Genomic DNA, 13,330 nt, shown 5'->3' with positions numbered 1-13,330 from the left:
GCAAATTGTCTTGGAGAGTCTCAAAAAGAGAAACATCCGCCTGATTGAATGCTGTGGTTAAGAGGTGGGGGTGATATAGCAGAGTTAATTGTCAAAGTGCTTCAATGCGCTTCAAAGCAACAGGGGGGAAAATGGATTTTGTTTAAAAACAAAGTTCTAAGGCGTCACTGCTGTTGCCCGAAAGGCATCCAAAGCAGAAAGTGTCTGTGATGGCCAAGCGGGACAGAAGACCTGTGAGAACCAAGCTAAAGGCACCAAGAAAAAGCACCTGCACAGCCCCAGGCTAGGATTCGCATTTAGAAAATTCCTTAGGCATAAGGTCTGTATCTTGTTCAATTAGAAAGAAAAAAAAGAAGAAGAACCCTGGTCTTCATCACATGGTACATGTGGCTGTCCTTTGTCCCCTCAGCTCCACTTCAGGGAAGACAGCCTTGTGTGGGTGGGGTCATGAAAGGGAATTAAAAATGATGTGAATCAAATTTCATTGATTCTTTTAAGTCTCCGTAATTACAAACCAACATCTGACTAGTTTTTTCCTAGTGTGGACCAGGGTTCTGAGATTATGCTTCTAACTCAGTGTTTCCCAAATGTCGAAAGTATGCATACCATCTTCATCATTTTCATCACATATATATTCAGTAGTTGATCTTTTTATATTACAATGGACTCATATCTTATTTAAAGATATCTTTAAAGAAAGCTTTGTATTATAACATACATGGAAAACTGGAGTCATTTTTCATAAAGAGGTAACCATTAATATGGCTAATAAAAGAAATAATTACATTCTAGCTACCTTCTCTGTGTTAAACTCCAAATATAATGCCTTTCTAGCTTTATTAAGATGCAATTTGCCAGCAATAGAAAAATGTTAAAGACGTACCAGCATCAGACTTTTTCCTCCGAATGTTCTTAGAAGGATTAGATGAGAGTTGGGAAGGAAAAAAAAAATGTTTTCTCCATTTTAATGTTTTTTTAACTTGGTATCTCTGCTCGACCTAAAATTATCTGTGATCCCACCAATGGTATGCTTCCTACAATTTGGGAAATACTTTTCTAACCTCAAGAAAATAATTTTATCTTTCTGTGGTCTGTTCCGTCCATTCTCCATCTTAACTAAGCTCATACTGACCCAAAACAAAAGCCCAAGCACAACAAAAACAATGAATGAAGGCAGAGCAATTTCTATCTCCATGTCCTCTCCAAGTGAGGGCAGCACAGAAGTGAGCTTTCGAGGTTTCACTTTTTTAATGTCTAAGAAGATGCCAGTGTTTGCCTGAAACCAGCGGTTAAGATCCCTGAACCGCGCCAGCATGCTTGGACATTTGTTTAAAACATCAACCATTCACCACTAAGTTGAATAAACTTATTAAAAAAAAAAAAAAAAAAAAAAAAACTTCCCCAGCTGGATGTTAAAACCCCAGGATTGTGTATGCAAATAAAAACTCCATAGAAAGATCTCCTGGCTGAATCTATATTTGCATAAGCAAACTATGTTATGAAGTTACCCTTTAATTTCCATACAGGCTTATTTTGTTTTCTAAAGACAGAAGGGGTGGAAGGATAGAAATTGCAGTGGGGGTGGGTAGAGATTAAAAAGTGGTACCACTGTACATGGGACACCATTTGGTAACTGCTAGTGAAGTGTGTCGTAGACCTTGTGCAAAGAAACCCAGCTGAATTCCCACTTGGAGCCTCTGTGAGTTGGGGGCCTTGAAAGTTTACAAAGTGTGTGACTTTCCCCCTCATATCTGTACCTCAGATGGCATTCATTTCATGCACAGCTTAGTTTCCAGAATCTCTTTCCTCCACAAAGGGGGGACCACCCACGTTCCCTATTCCCAAGGTCCTCCCGGACCACTGGCCTCACCTCCTGCCACTGAGTTGGGTTTTGGGCAAAGATAGGATTCAGGGGAACGCTGGAGCTGGTGGGTGGGGAGGTGATGGTGGTAGGAGCAGCTCCCCTTTCCGGACTTTAAGGTTTTGCCTTTTTTAGGTAAAGTAAGGAGATACTTCCCAAATGTTCCCAGTTCTCATTCACACAGCAGTTTGGTAGAGCTTCTTGGCTTTTACCTCATTTTATAATTCTGTCATCCAAAAAGATAGGAAAATAGAGCCATTAAAACTGAGCACACAGATTGTCGCATGGTTACAGGAGGTGTGCTGCTCATCCTCAATTTCGTTGTAACCTAGTACGGAAAAGAGGAAATCCAAGAAAATTTAAGGATAAAAACATCATCTGCTGGTTTTGCAATTTAAAAAAAAATGCAGTGGTGACTGATTGTGATCAACCCCTAGATTCATTTCTCTGTATTTCACTTTTTCTTCGTGTAAAAGGGATTTTCTTAAAAATGTTCTTTCTTAGCTTAAAAAAGTGGGGAGTCCCAGAATTAATAAGTGAAATAAGCTTATAATTATAAATAATGAAAGTGTCAGCTTTCCTTTGCTGAACTGAGATCTTTTTCTCTTGGCTTAACCACCTGATGCTTCAGAATCAGACTTCTTCACATGTTCTTCAAACATTGAACATGACAGCATGCACACAAGGCAAGGCATTGTTTGAGGATATTAATTTATTTTTTTTTCTTTTTGCCATGCCCAGAAATGCTCCTCTCCCCACTCAGGTTTTCCTGATTCCAGCTTGTCTGCAGGGCAGCTAAAATATTAGTGGCTGGCTCATGTGATTCATAAGCTCTGCCGCACACTCATTGTTTTCCACTTCTTGGTGCAATGTTTACACATCTAACTAACCCCTCCCCTCTCCCACCCCCAAATGTGAAACAAGAAGAAAATGTACTGGGGAAGAAGGTAAGGTCATTTGCTCTGCAATCTCCAAATCTAATACGTTAGAATTTCATGGGTGGCCTTGCCAGATAAAATACAGATGCTCAGTTACATCCAAATTTCAGAAAGACAGCAGATAATTCCTCAGTATGACTATAAAAAGGCCCCTGGCAGTTCTAGGGACATACATTCTTATGCTTCAAAATTATTCTGCACTGATCTGAAATTCGAATTAACTAAGTATCTTATATTCTTATTATTGAGAGTATTGGCTACACATCCGGCAACCCTCTCCATGAGGCTGACTCCCAAAACACAGAGTTTTTGTGATCTCTTCCATAATGCAGACAAAGAGTATTAATTCAGTTGATGCTGGCGGAATGCCTCTTTGGGAAGTGCTTCTTTGGGAAGTGAAGAACTGGGTGGACAGGGAGAAAAGACTACTGGTCGTCTCTGGCTCCATAGCCAGTAAGGAAGGGGAGGGTAGATAGACACATAACATGGCAGGGTCCTGTGTGGGCATTTCTCTCTGGTCGTCTCTATACAGTTATTTAGTTATTTATTTAGTGCCTATTTTGTGGCAGACACTGGGCCTGATGGGAGCTAGGGAGGTAATGATGTCCAAAGCAATGGCTCTTCCCCTCAAAGCTCGTGGTCTGGCCAACGAGATGCATATTCAACAACTGCACGAATATATTACAGTTGTATTATTCTATATCTAGTAGAGTCATCTCCTTGTAATGTTCTTCAAGAGTCTCTGGGCATTTTCCCAGTGCAGAGAAGAAAAGTGCCCATTTCCCAATGAAACTGATGAGTGTAGATGTGTCTCTCAATCTTTTTGACATTATCACCTTCCCAATGTGAAGCTTTTTAAGCTATTTTCCCCCTGGATGGGTACAATAGCATAGGGAGTGGGGAGATCTTGGTTTGTTGGAGGGAGTGTAGGACGGAGGAGGTAGTAAGAGCTTGAGTTTGGGTATCAGGTTCCTGGGATTTTTTTTTTTTTAAGATTTTATTTATTTATTCATTCATGAGAGACACAGAGAGAGAGAGAGAGAGAGGCAGAGAGAGAGAGAGGCAGAGACACAGGCAGAGGGAGAAGCAGGCTCCATGCAGGGAGCCTGACATGGGACTCGATCCCAGGGAACGTGGGACTTGATCCCAGGTCCCCAGGATCATGCCCAGGGCTGAAGGCGGCGCTAAACCGCTGAGCCACCCGGGCTGCCCAGGTTCCTGGGATTTTTATGTCAACTCTGTCCCCTTATTGGTGTAGTGGTGGGAAAGCTTTTGAGCCACGTAGGACCAAAATTTCTCTATCTGTAAAATGAACATAATAATTAGTCCCTTCCTCATAGAACTGTTGTTAGAACATTCAATGGTTTAGAACAGTGCCTGGCACTGGTACCTTTGATTGGGATTATTAAATCAAAGTTAAAAGTTGGAAATTACATCCTTTATATTTATTTTAACCTCCTTTAATTTCACATTTGAATTAATAAAATAGTACACGCTTATAATATAAACAAATATGCATGTATTAGAGGTGTATGTTCAAACTGTTTTTACTGATGGGAACATGATCAAACCTATTTGAAGACCCATGGCCTTGATACAGAGTAATGTCCTCACAGTAAAGTACCTCTTACCAGCACCTTGATTCCTAATGACTTACATGAACATAAAATATTCTTTTGCAAAGGGAAAATATCTTGACTTTTTCCAAAATTTTAACACAAATTGCATTCGCATAGAATCTTTATAAGTAACAGAAAATTTAAAAAAGAAAATTAACATGCGTAACCCTAGCCTATGCTTATAAAAAAGAGATCTTTCACTTCTGAAATCCTGAGATCAGTCTAATTTTTTTTTTTTTTAACTCTGTAGGGTGCTGAAAAGTCGCCTGCTACTTCATCTGACATCAAGTCAGACAAAGCGAACTTTATATCCCAGGAGACCAGAGGAGCAGCCAAGAACCCTACATCCACAGACACTGCAAAGGAAGCTGCCAAGGAAAAGGGAGGTCCCACCTCTCTGCCTCTGGGCAAACTGTTCTGGAAAAAGGTAAGTCCTGTTTTCAAGACCTGCAGAGTAGTTGGGGCTAGGGTGACTGGAGAAATTATTTCAGTTGGGCTAATCCATGTGCTCACAAAGTACAGAGTTTATTTTTTCTTCCCCAAAATGACTCAACTAGCCATTGAGTTGAAGACTTGTCATTTACTCCTGGGAAGCGTGAAGTGCCTATGGTGTTAGAAGCATGTGTTTCATGGGAAAGAAAAGGAAATAAACAAGTAGATTTTTTCATTCTTGGAGTCACTCCGGTTCATGACAGACAGTTGTGGTATTTCATGATTTCATTTTCTTTACAAAATGGCTTAGTACTCTGGCTTCCTCCTGGATTCCTCTGAGACTGTCCACCCCCGCCCCCCACACCGACCCTGGCAAGCTGAACCACCTCTGGGCTCCCTCTCTCTTTTCCCAGCAAGACATAATCAGTCATTATGAACCACGAAAGCTCACTCTCCTTTTGGAAAACCAAGGTGTCCACCATTCACCACCAGGACAAGCACACAATGTGCTCTGTGATAGGAGCATTCAAAATATTGTCCATTTTTTTCCCTTCTGAACTAAGGTGGCATACAAGGGAGTTTGGTGGGTGGGGCTGAGTCAGTCTGAGAGCTAGTCCTCGGTCATCATTGCTGAGCACACCCCAGCTGCCACACATGTTCAGAACTCTTGCCTCTTTTAAATGTGGCCAAAAGATGAGCAAGAAGTTGTGGGTGAGAAAGTGGAACATAATTCATAGAGCTGAAAAAAATATCTAATTAGTAATTTCTTCAAAACATCCATGCCACTTAGCATGCAGCACATGCTGCAAGTCAGGTAATGAACACAGATGCCCCTACAGTGCTTGCTTTATTCTTTGGTCCAGAATCCAGCTGGATTCTAGAACTCTTTTCTTTGGCTTTCCATTGCACAGAAATCTTCCTTCTGGGTTCAGCCCAGAACACAAACTTCAATACTTAATGAAAACTTTGGGTGATGTCATTTGGCATTCTGTTCTAATCCTCCTTCCTTCCCAACCACCAATTACTTATTTTTAAACATCTTTTATCAGCAATATAATGTAGGGAAAAGTTCCCAAGTGAATCATATGTGCATACTGGTGGCCAGGAAGATGACTTAGGCAACCCACATTCAAACATCCTTTATTTTTAAAATTATATATATTTAAAATGCATTAGAAAAACTGAGCTAGCACATTAAACTCAAGATTTAATAGACATTTTGCTCGAGGTGAGACTATATATATACATTTAGGTTAAGAAGTAATCCAATTAAAAGGAAAGTGTCACACAATGGATGTATTGATCTTAAGTACATGATCGTAAATTTGGATCCTCCAAGGAGTGACACAGACGGGATCGATATACAATAGATTTACTGTAGGAAAGCACCGTGAAGGATAAAGGGGAGGGGACAGGAGTAGGGAGAGGGAGACTTCAGACCACAATGAGGGTCTGACATGGCCGAAGGGAGACAGGGAAGGAAGGAGGAGAAGGTTGGAAAAGCCAGGGACTAAGGGTGGTGCTGAGCCAATGGCAAATCCCAAGTCCCATGTTGAGCAAGAATGGTTCCGGCATCACCTGGGAACAGGCGGCAAGAACACAGCCTCAGCATTAGCTCTGTAGCGGATGCCAAGGGGTGCAGGCCAGGAGCTGCCCTTCTAGTGGGGAAATCTGAGCAGTAAACACTCCATAGTTGCCATAGATGGTACATGAAATGTGGCCAAAACCATATAGGAGGCTGGCAAATGACTGAAGCTTGAGGAACACTTATGTAAGTTTGGAATTGGACAGATGAGCCCTGATGAGCTGCCTCAGTTTCCTCATTTGTAAAATGTAGATAATAATAGTACCTCATCATAGAAATGAAGATTAGATGAAATTATGCCTGCAAAACCCCCAACTTCATGCCTAGAGTAAAAGTGACCAGTGAATGGCCCTTCGGACCTATGTCATTTTTCTCCCGTGTGCTCAGGAGGCTGGATACACTGACCATGGCCACCTCTCAATCTCTCCATACCCTCTGATTTGGGGAAGTTTCTGAGCTACTAAGCCACAAATACTCCATCTTTCCTTATCTTTGGGGCCTATAAGGCATACATTGATTCCTTTTTGAAATTCAAGCTATCTCCATTGGGGGGGAAAAAAAAAAAAGAGGACCACTTGACATTCTTTCCCTAATGGTCGGATTTCATGTAGTTCAGTCCCGCTGTTTTTTGATTTTTCACCATTATCTGGCTTTATTTCTTTAGTAGATTATAAAAATAATGAAGAGAAGCTAAAACTCAAATCACCCATAAATCTTACTTTTCCTTCCTCCATCCGACCAGAAAGAACAGCTCTCTATGGAAGTAAAATAGGAACGATTCACTCATGCAAGAGTATTTGAAATCTCCTTTCTGCAGAGATGCTTTTGTGCTAAATGCTTTGTGCTAAGGCATTAAAAAGATACCAGCAAACAGATTGCTGCCCTTTGGTAGCTTACACTCTCAAGGGGTGAGGGGACTTACGTTCTAGTAAAAAACAAAAAGAACATGGTGTCTACGAACCATCTGCATATACAACGTCTTCATTTTCTTTTCTTTAAATTAGATAAGCTTTGGTTATAAAATCACTGTTGTAAAAATTCTGAAAAGCAAACAGAGAAATGCTAAAAAATCTTGATCTTTCCACTAACCCAAGCTCTCTTTCTTCTCCTCTTTTAACTGGAAAGAGGAGAAAAAATTTTTTTAATTTATTTGGAAATTTGGAAAATTTGGAAAATTTTTTTAATTTATTTTTTTATTGGTGTTCAATTTGCCAACATATAGAATAACACCCAGTGCTCATCCCATCAAGTGCCCCTCTCAGTGCCCATCACCCAGTCACCCCCACCCCCCGCCCACCTCCCCTTCCACCACCCCTAGTTCGTTTCCCAGAGTTAGGAGTCTCTCATGTTCTGTCTCCCTCCCTGATAAGCTGACTTTGAACCATATACATCTAGAATGTGAACATCAGGAATAAAAATTTACCCCTAATGTGCTGTGGACAGGAAATTCTAAGTTATTTTGATTTGTAGTCTTGATTGCTGAAGTCATTCTGATTATAAGACAAAAATAACACAAATAGCCTTTGAGAAAATTAGTTTCAAATTAGTTGTATTTGCCAAAAAAATGTTTAAAATTCAATATCCTGGAGGACTTATGTCCCTTATTGTTCTGAGTTCTCTGGGGGTACCATTTGCTCTGTGACCTCACAAAAGTTACTCATCCTGTAAGCGTTTTCTTTTCTTCATCTGTTGAAGGAAAAGGGTTGGAATAGATGATCTTGAAAATTCTGGTATGTGGCAAATCTCACATTCCAGACAGAACCAGAAAGATTGGACTGCATAGCCTTGGACAAACTGCTTGACCCCTCAAGCCTCTGTTTCCTTTCGTGTAAATAGGGACACGTTTATCTCACTGTGCTGTTATGACACTCCATTAAGCGTACACAGAGAGACCCTCAGACATAGTAAGTGCTCAACGAACAGTTTTATCATTTCTTCAGGTATGAACAGTTGTTGGTTCTGATCTAAATATCCATGTGGGGCATCAGGTGCCAAGAGCGCCCAAGGTACAAAATGAGTCTAAGACTCATGGATTCTGCTATTGAAACACCCGAAGTCCATTTGGAGGAACGAGGTAGATACACATGCATGCACGTGCAAATGTGTGTGTACCTAGGCATGCACACAATTCGTAAATAATACATTTGGAATGTCTTCAAAACAGTGCTTTTCCTGCTTTCCTTTGGAGGACACAAATGATGTCGTGCAAAATAATGGGGGTTCTGGAGCCAAAGAGACACATCATCCAATCTCAGCTCTTGCTGAGAGTTGCTGGCTGTTTGGATGTCATCGGGTCACTTAAACCCTCCATGCCTTGCTTTCCTCTGCTCTGGAAGCAGGCAGTGACACCTACCTTTTGTGATTATTGGGAAGAGAATGCAGAGTGACTAACCCTGGTTCCAAAACAATGATGTTAGGATCCAGTGTCAGTGTGTCGTGTGCAGGTTACAAAGTGCTACGCGTGTTTAGAAAAGGCAGCAGTCGGGGTAGGTCCAAACAGACCAAAAGAACTTTAAAAATCCTCTGAATCATCTGAGTTACTTGCTTCAAGTGCAGATTCCTGTATTTGATCCCCAAATCCACAGGAATCCTGGTGAAGAGAGTCTGGCATATGGCTGGACAATTATGGCAGCACTTGAAAGGCGGGCTGAAATGTCTCGGCTTGAGGAAAGGTCTTAGGGCCGCTGTGAAATCAGTGAACTCGGAACAGCTGTCACATGATCAAAATGATGCTTCCAGAAGACCTGCTAGCAACAGGGATGTCTGTTGGCTTAAGTGCTACCATGTGACAATATTTTAAAGAAACATTCTTTCTTCATTGTACTCTTCAAAGGACAGGACCCCTTGCTCTGCAAGTTTATACTGATGCATTCAGGGGCTGTGTTTGGGTCCTTATTCTCCAAAATATAAATGCCCCAACAGGAGCCTTTAGTTTCAAACTAAAGAATTGTTGTTATGGTGAACGAGGCCGGGTAGTTTGTAGGCTCAGCAGGTAACAGCTGGATGTCCAGTTCATTGAAGAAGACCAGAAGTTTCCGTAGGCTCAACAGGTAACAGCTGGATGTCCAGTTCATTGAAGAAGACCAGAAGGTTCCGGGCTTGAGATTTGAATGGGAATCCTGAACTCTGTGCACTTCCCGATTAGCCCCTCACCTTATCATGTTCTGACTGGTGAGCCTGAGCACCCAATAAACACTTTTCACTCTGCACAGGTGGCCCTTGCCCTTAAAAAGTCTCCCTCGTCAACGTTGAAGTGAACTGCTCTGTCAGCAGCGCCGTGCAATCTCCCCACCTGCACACATTTCCCAGGTGGAAGAATCAAGTCCTCTGCCCTCCAGCCCAGAGCTTATCTATCACACGGGACCCACTGGCAGTGGAGAAAAGCGGGTGGCAATCTGGTGCCTCTGGTTTCCCCACTCATAGGCTTTCTACACATAAGGAGTAAAGGAAGAAGCTTCCTGAGGCTTTCATTTGTCATTGTGTGTTGAGCATGGGAACCATGCTGGGTGCAGATACACATGGCCTGTGAGATCCAGGCTTGGCTCAAAGGCTGTGTTCAATAGAAATACAGTTGTAAATGATCCAAGCTGAAAATCTCATCTAGAGAGAAAGCCAATCTGGTGTTGGAGAAAGAAGCTCACACCATTACTAAAAAAATGTGTTTTTAGTAATGCAAAAAAAAAGAAAAAATTAGTAAAAAACTGTTCTGACCCTTGAAATCGTCACGGCAGAGGGAAAACTTGGCTCTTAGAACCATTTCCACCACTTCCTAGCTGGACCACCTTGAACAAATGACTTTACCTCCCTATATCTCTATTTCTCGCTGTGTAGATGAGGATCACCATCCTTACCACTGGGGGCCACTCTCAGGGAGATGGTGTCTACAAAGCACCTGCATATACGATGTCTATACAGGTATACAATCTGTTTGCACAATGCAGAAGACATATTTGTGAATGCTGAGTCCTTTCTCCCCTTCCACTGAATGTTTTAAAGGTAAAAATAAACACAGGATTTGGAACAGAGTGAATATGTGGAAGAGCTCCTTGCCTGGAATCCAAGAGAAGAGAAGGTCTATGAACACCCTAAAATTATTTGCAAAATATTCTGTTTGTGTTTATTTTTCTGGGGAGAGAGGCCAGATCTGTCAAGTGAGTCACAAAGTGGTCTGTAAACACCACCACCACCACCACCCCTGACAAATTTAAGAACAACTGCTAAGATGATCTCCAAAGTTGAAACTTAGCAAACTGATGGCGGCATTGACCTTTGATAGCACTGGGCCAACTGCTCTCCTAATTTGAGGCAAGTCTGCGCATGCCAGATTTCCTCCCAGTAGGGAGGAACAGTGTTTGAAGTTGGATGTGTTGGACGCCAACCCTCTGGGCCTCCATAGGAGGGTTTTAACCAAATTCAACTTTGGCGTGATGACATGATGACATTGGCCCATATTGAGCTGATGTAAGAGGCAACTTCTGACGCTGGCCACCGTGCTGCGGTCAGAATACGGCTGAAGACCCTCAGTGTCTGTTTGCTCTATGAGTACCATGGGATGGATTTCTCTGGACTTTCGGCCAGAATTTTCCTGAGCTGCTCATTTGTTTTTACCTAATGGTGACTGTGTCCTGCATGACCGATCCTTTTCCCTCTTTTCATCAACAACAACCAGAAAATGTTAAGGAAAATGCGCCACTGATCCACAGCCCAGGCTGTGGTTTGTGTTTTCTGTAGCAACCCTTCTTCTCACTCCATTGGTGTCCTGGATGCAGCTGGGTGTTTATTTGCCCTTCGTTGCATTTTTAAAATACAGACCTATTTATATTATCTTGCTGTACTGTTGACTGTCGTGTAAACCTCCCACAAGTCCGTTTTGAAACCACGTATGCGTAAGCAATACAACGTCCAAGATGGCACCAGAGGGCTGCGAGCCCAACTAAACTCTCCATTTATGGGCTAACCTCTGACTCTTACTTTTGTTTTTATCTTCCCTTTAGTCAGTTAAAGAGGATTCAGTCCCTGCAGGTGCAGAGGAGAATGTAAGTTATGCATTAATTGGCACAACCATTCCATGCTCATCTTCCGCATACTGGACCATTGGGTATTGGCTGTGGGGCCCCGTGTTCTTGCATGCTCCAATGTCTCCCATCTGCTGTGGACTCTTTCAGCCTTTCACAGGATTAGGGACAAATGGGAAATAATGCTGGGTGAATATCTGTAACGCCTATTGAATCAATGCAAACTAAACACAAAATCAGAGTAATTGTTTTTATAATTTGTTATCATTTAGGGGCTGAAAGAGTCTACCAAACATAAGAACATTCTCACTCTTCCTTGAGGGGCAATGATGCTGCATGCTGTCCTCCTCCACCTTGATTGCTCTTTCATCTTTATTTCCATGGCAACCTAGATTCTCTACTAACTGTGGGCCTTAGCCAGGATGGGTAGTGGCATCCAGCAGGAGAGCTTCTTGCTGCACTCGATGCCGAGACTGTTGATGTTGGGCGGGAGGGCTGACTTCTGGGATCTACACCTGAGAGACACAGGTTGAGCCTCTTTGTCCAAACTTTCAAGACTGTTCATTCACATCTGAAGGGAATGGCTCCATAGAGGCACGTAAGAAATGGAGTTTTCCAAAACATGTTCCAGGGAGATTAATAAATTGTCCTCATGAGTCAGCAGCTTTCTGCTCTGAAGAAAAAAAAGTACAGTCTTTGGAAAATGCTCTAAGTGGGGATAAGTGAGTTCACAGCTCCTTAAGATAGAAACTGATCATTATCATTTTGCCAAAGCAAAATATGTTTGGCTCTTTCTAGGTGTCTCTTATTTGCTAGCCTTGGATAGGGCTTGTGTTTTCATTTTTATTTAATTGTTGGCATTGAATGGATGTTGGAAATCCAAGTATGTTCCAGAAATGTTGCCTGTGATGTGGAATGAAAATTAGAATGACTGTGTTATGGTTCTTGTTAGGAGAAAGATCTTTCAAATCTGCTTTTTTTGTTGTTGCAAGTGTTTTTCTTTTCTTTCTTTCTTTCTTTCTTTCTTTCTTTCTTTCTTTCTTTCTTTCTTTCTTTCTTCTTTCTTCTTTCTTTCTATCCCCGGCCCCCTCTCTTTTGAGCCAAACGTAGTAGCTCAGGGAAGCTCATATCTCTCATAATTCCAGAAAATTTTCATGACGTGACCAGCTATTTTCTACAGAGACAGAGCAACCTGTGAGGAGAAACTCTGTCCCTTTTCCCCCATGAACTTTGGGTTTAAAAGCTGCAGGTCAGGTCTGAAGCATCAGTTAGCTTGGAGGTTCTGAGTTTTTTGAAAAGAAACTCGTTTTGGGATGTTTGTGTGCAGTTGCCTGTCTGAGGAACTCCTTGCAGCTTGCATGTTAAAATGTGGAGTTGACCTCTGACAAAGAGGAAGCATTTCCTTCTCCAATGTGAAGTTCAAAACAGAAAGATAAACGTGAACCAAAGTTAAATTACTGATAGCAAAAGAGAACAAAAAAGCTGATGAAGACATCAAAGAAAGCAAAATATTTTCTCAAGAAAATAAAGCAGCATTATCAAAATGGCTTTAAATTGCTTAGCCCCACAAGTAACATTTCTGTTTGGAAGCTCCAGCATTTCATTGTCTAACAGCCTGTTAGTGGGAGGGAATGAGATTAAAAGTAGTGATCCTGGGCCCATCAGCCCCAGGCTGTGCTACTTCTGGGACCTCAGTTTACTCATCTCTTAAATGGCCACAATAATATCACCTACCCCTTAGGGTTCTTGTGGGATTCAATGAACAAGGCATACGGCATAACGTGCATATGGCAGTGCCTGAAACACAGGAAGAATTTAGTAATTTAGAGGTCAGCAAACTGCAGCTCACAAGCTGGTTCCAGCCCATTGACTGTGTCCAT

General features: G+C 41.9%; 1 protein-coding gene across 5 annotated transcripts in view; it reads left to right on the top strand.

Moving 5' to 3' along the window:
- The window catches only part of BCAS1 (brain enriched myelin associated protein 1), a 97,550-nt gene that overhangs the window by 59,582 nt on the left and 24,638 nt on the right, over nucleotides 1-13,330 (top strand). For 3 of the 5 annotated variants that reach the window (XM_072801463.1, XM_072801464.1, XM_072801465.1), the window contains exons 7-8: nucleotides 4,669-4,845; nucleotides 11,430-11,471. In XM_072801463.1, coding sequence (XP_072657564.1) covers nucleotides 4,669-4,845; nucleotides 11,430-11,471 — 219 coding nt within the window. Of the gene's footprint in view, nucleotides 1-184; nucleotides 320-4,668; nucleotides 4,846-11,429; nucleotides 11,472-13,330 lie in introns of all 5 variants that reach the window. The other 2 variants (XM_072801462.1, XM_072801466.1) reach the window with 2 other exon arrangements.

The sequence above is a fragment of the Canis lupus genome, chromosome 26 (assembly GCF_048164855.1).
Source record: "Canis lupus baileyi chromosome 26, mCanLup2.hap1, whole genome shotgun sequence".
NCBI lineage: Eukaryota > Metazoa > Chordata > Mammalia > Carnivora > Canidae > Canis > Canis lupus.
The sequence above is the reverse complement of the archived record's forward strand: the minus strand, read 5'-3'. Positions and strand labels throughout refer to the sequence as shown.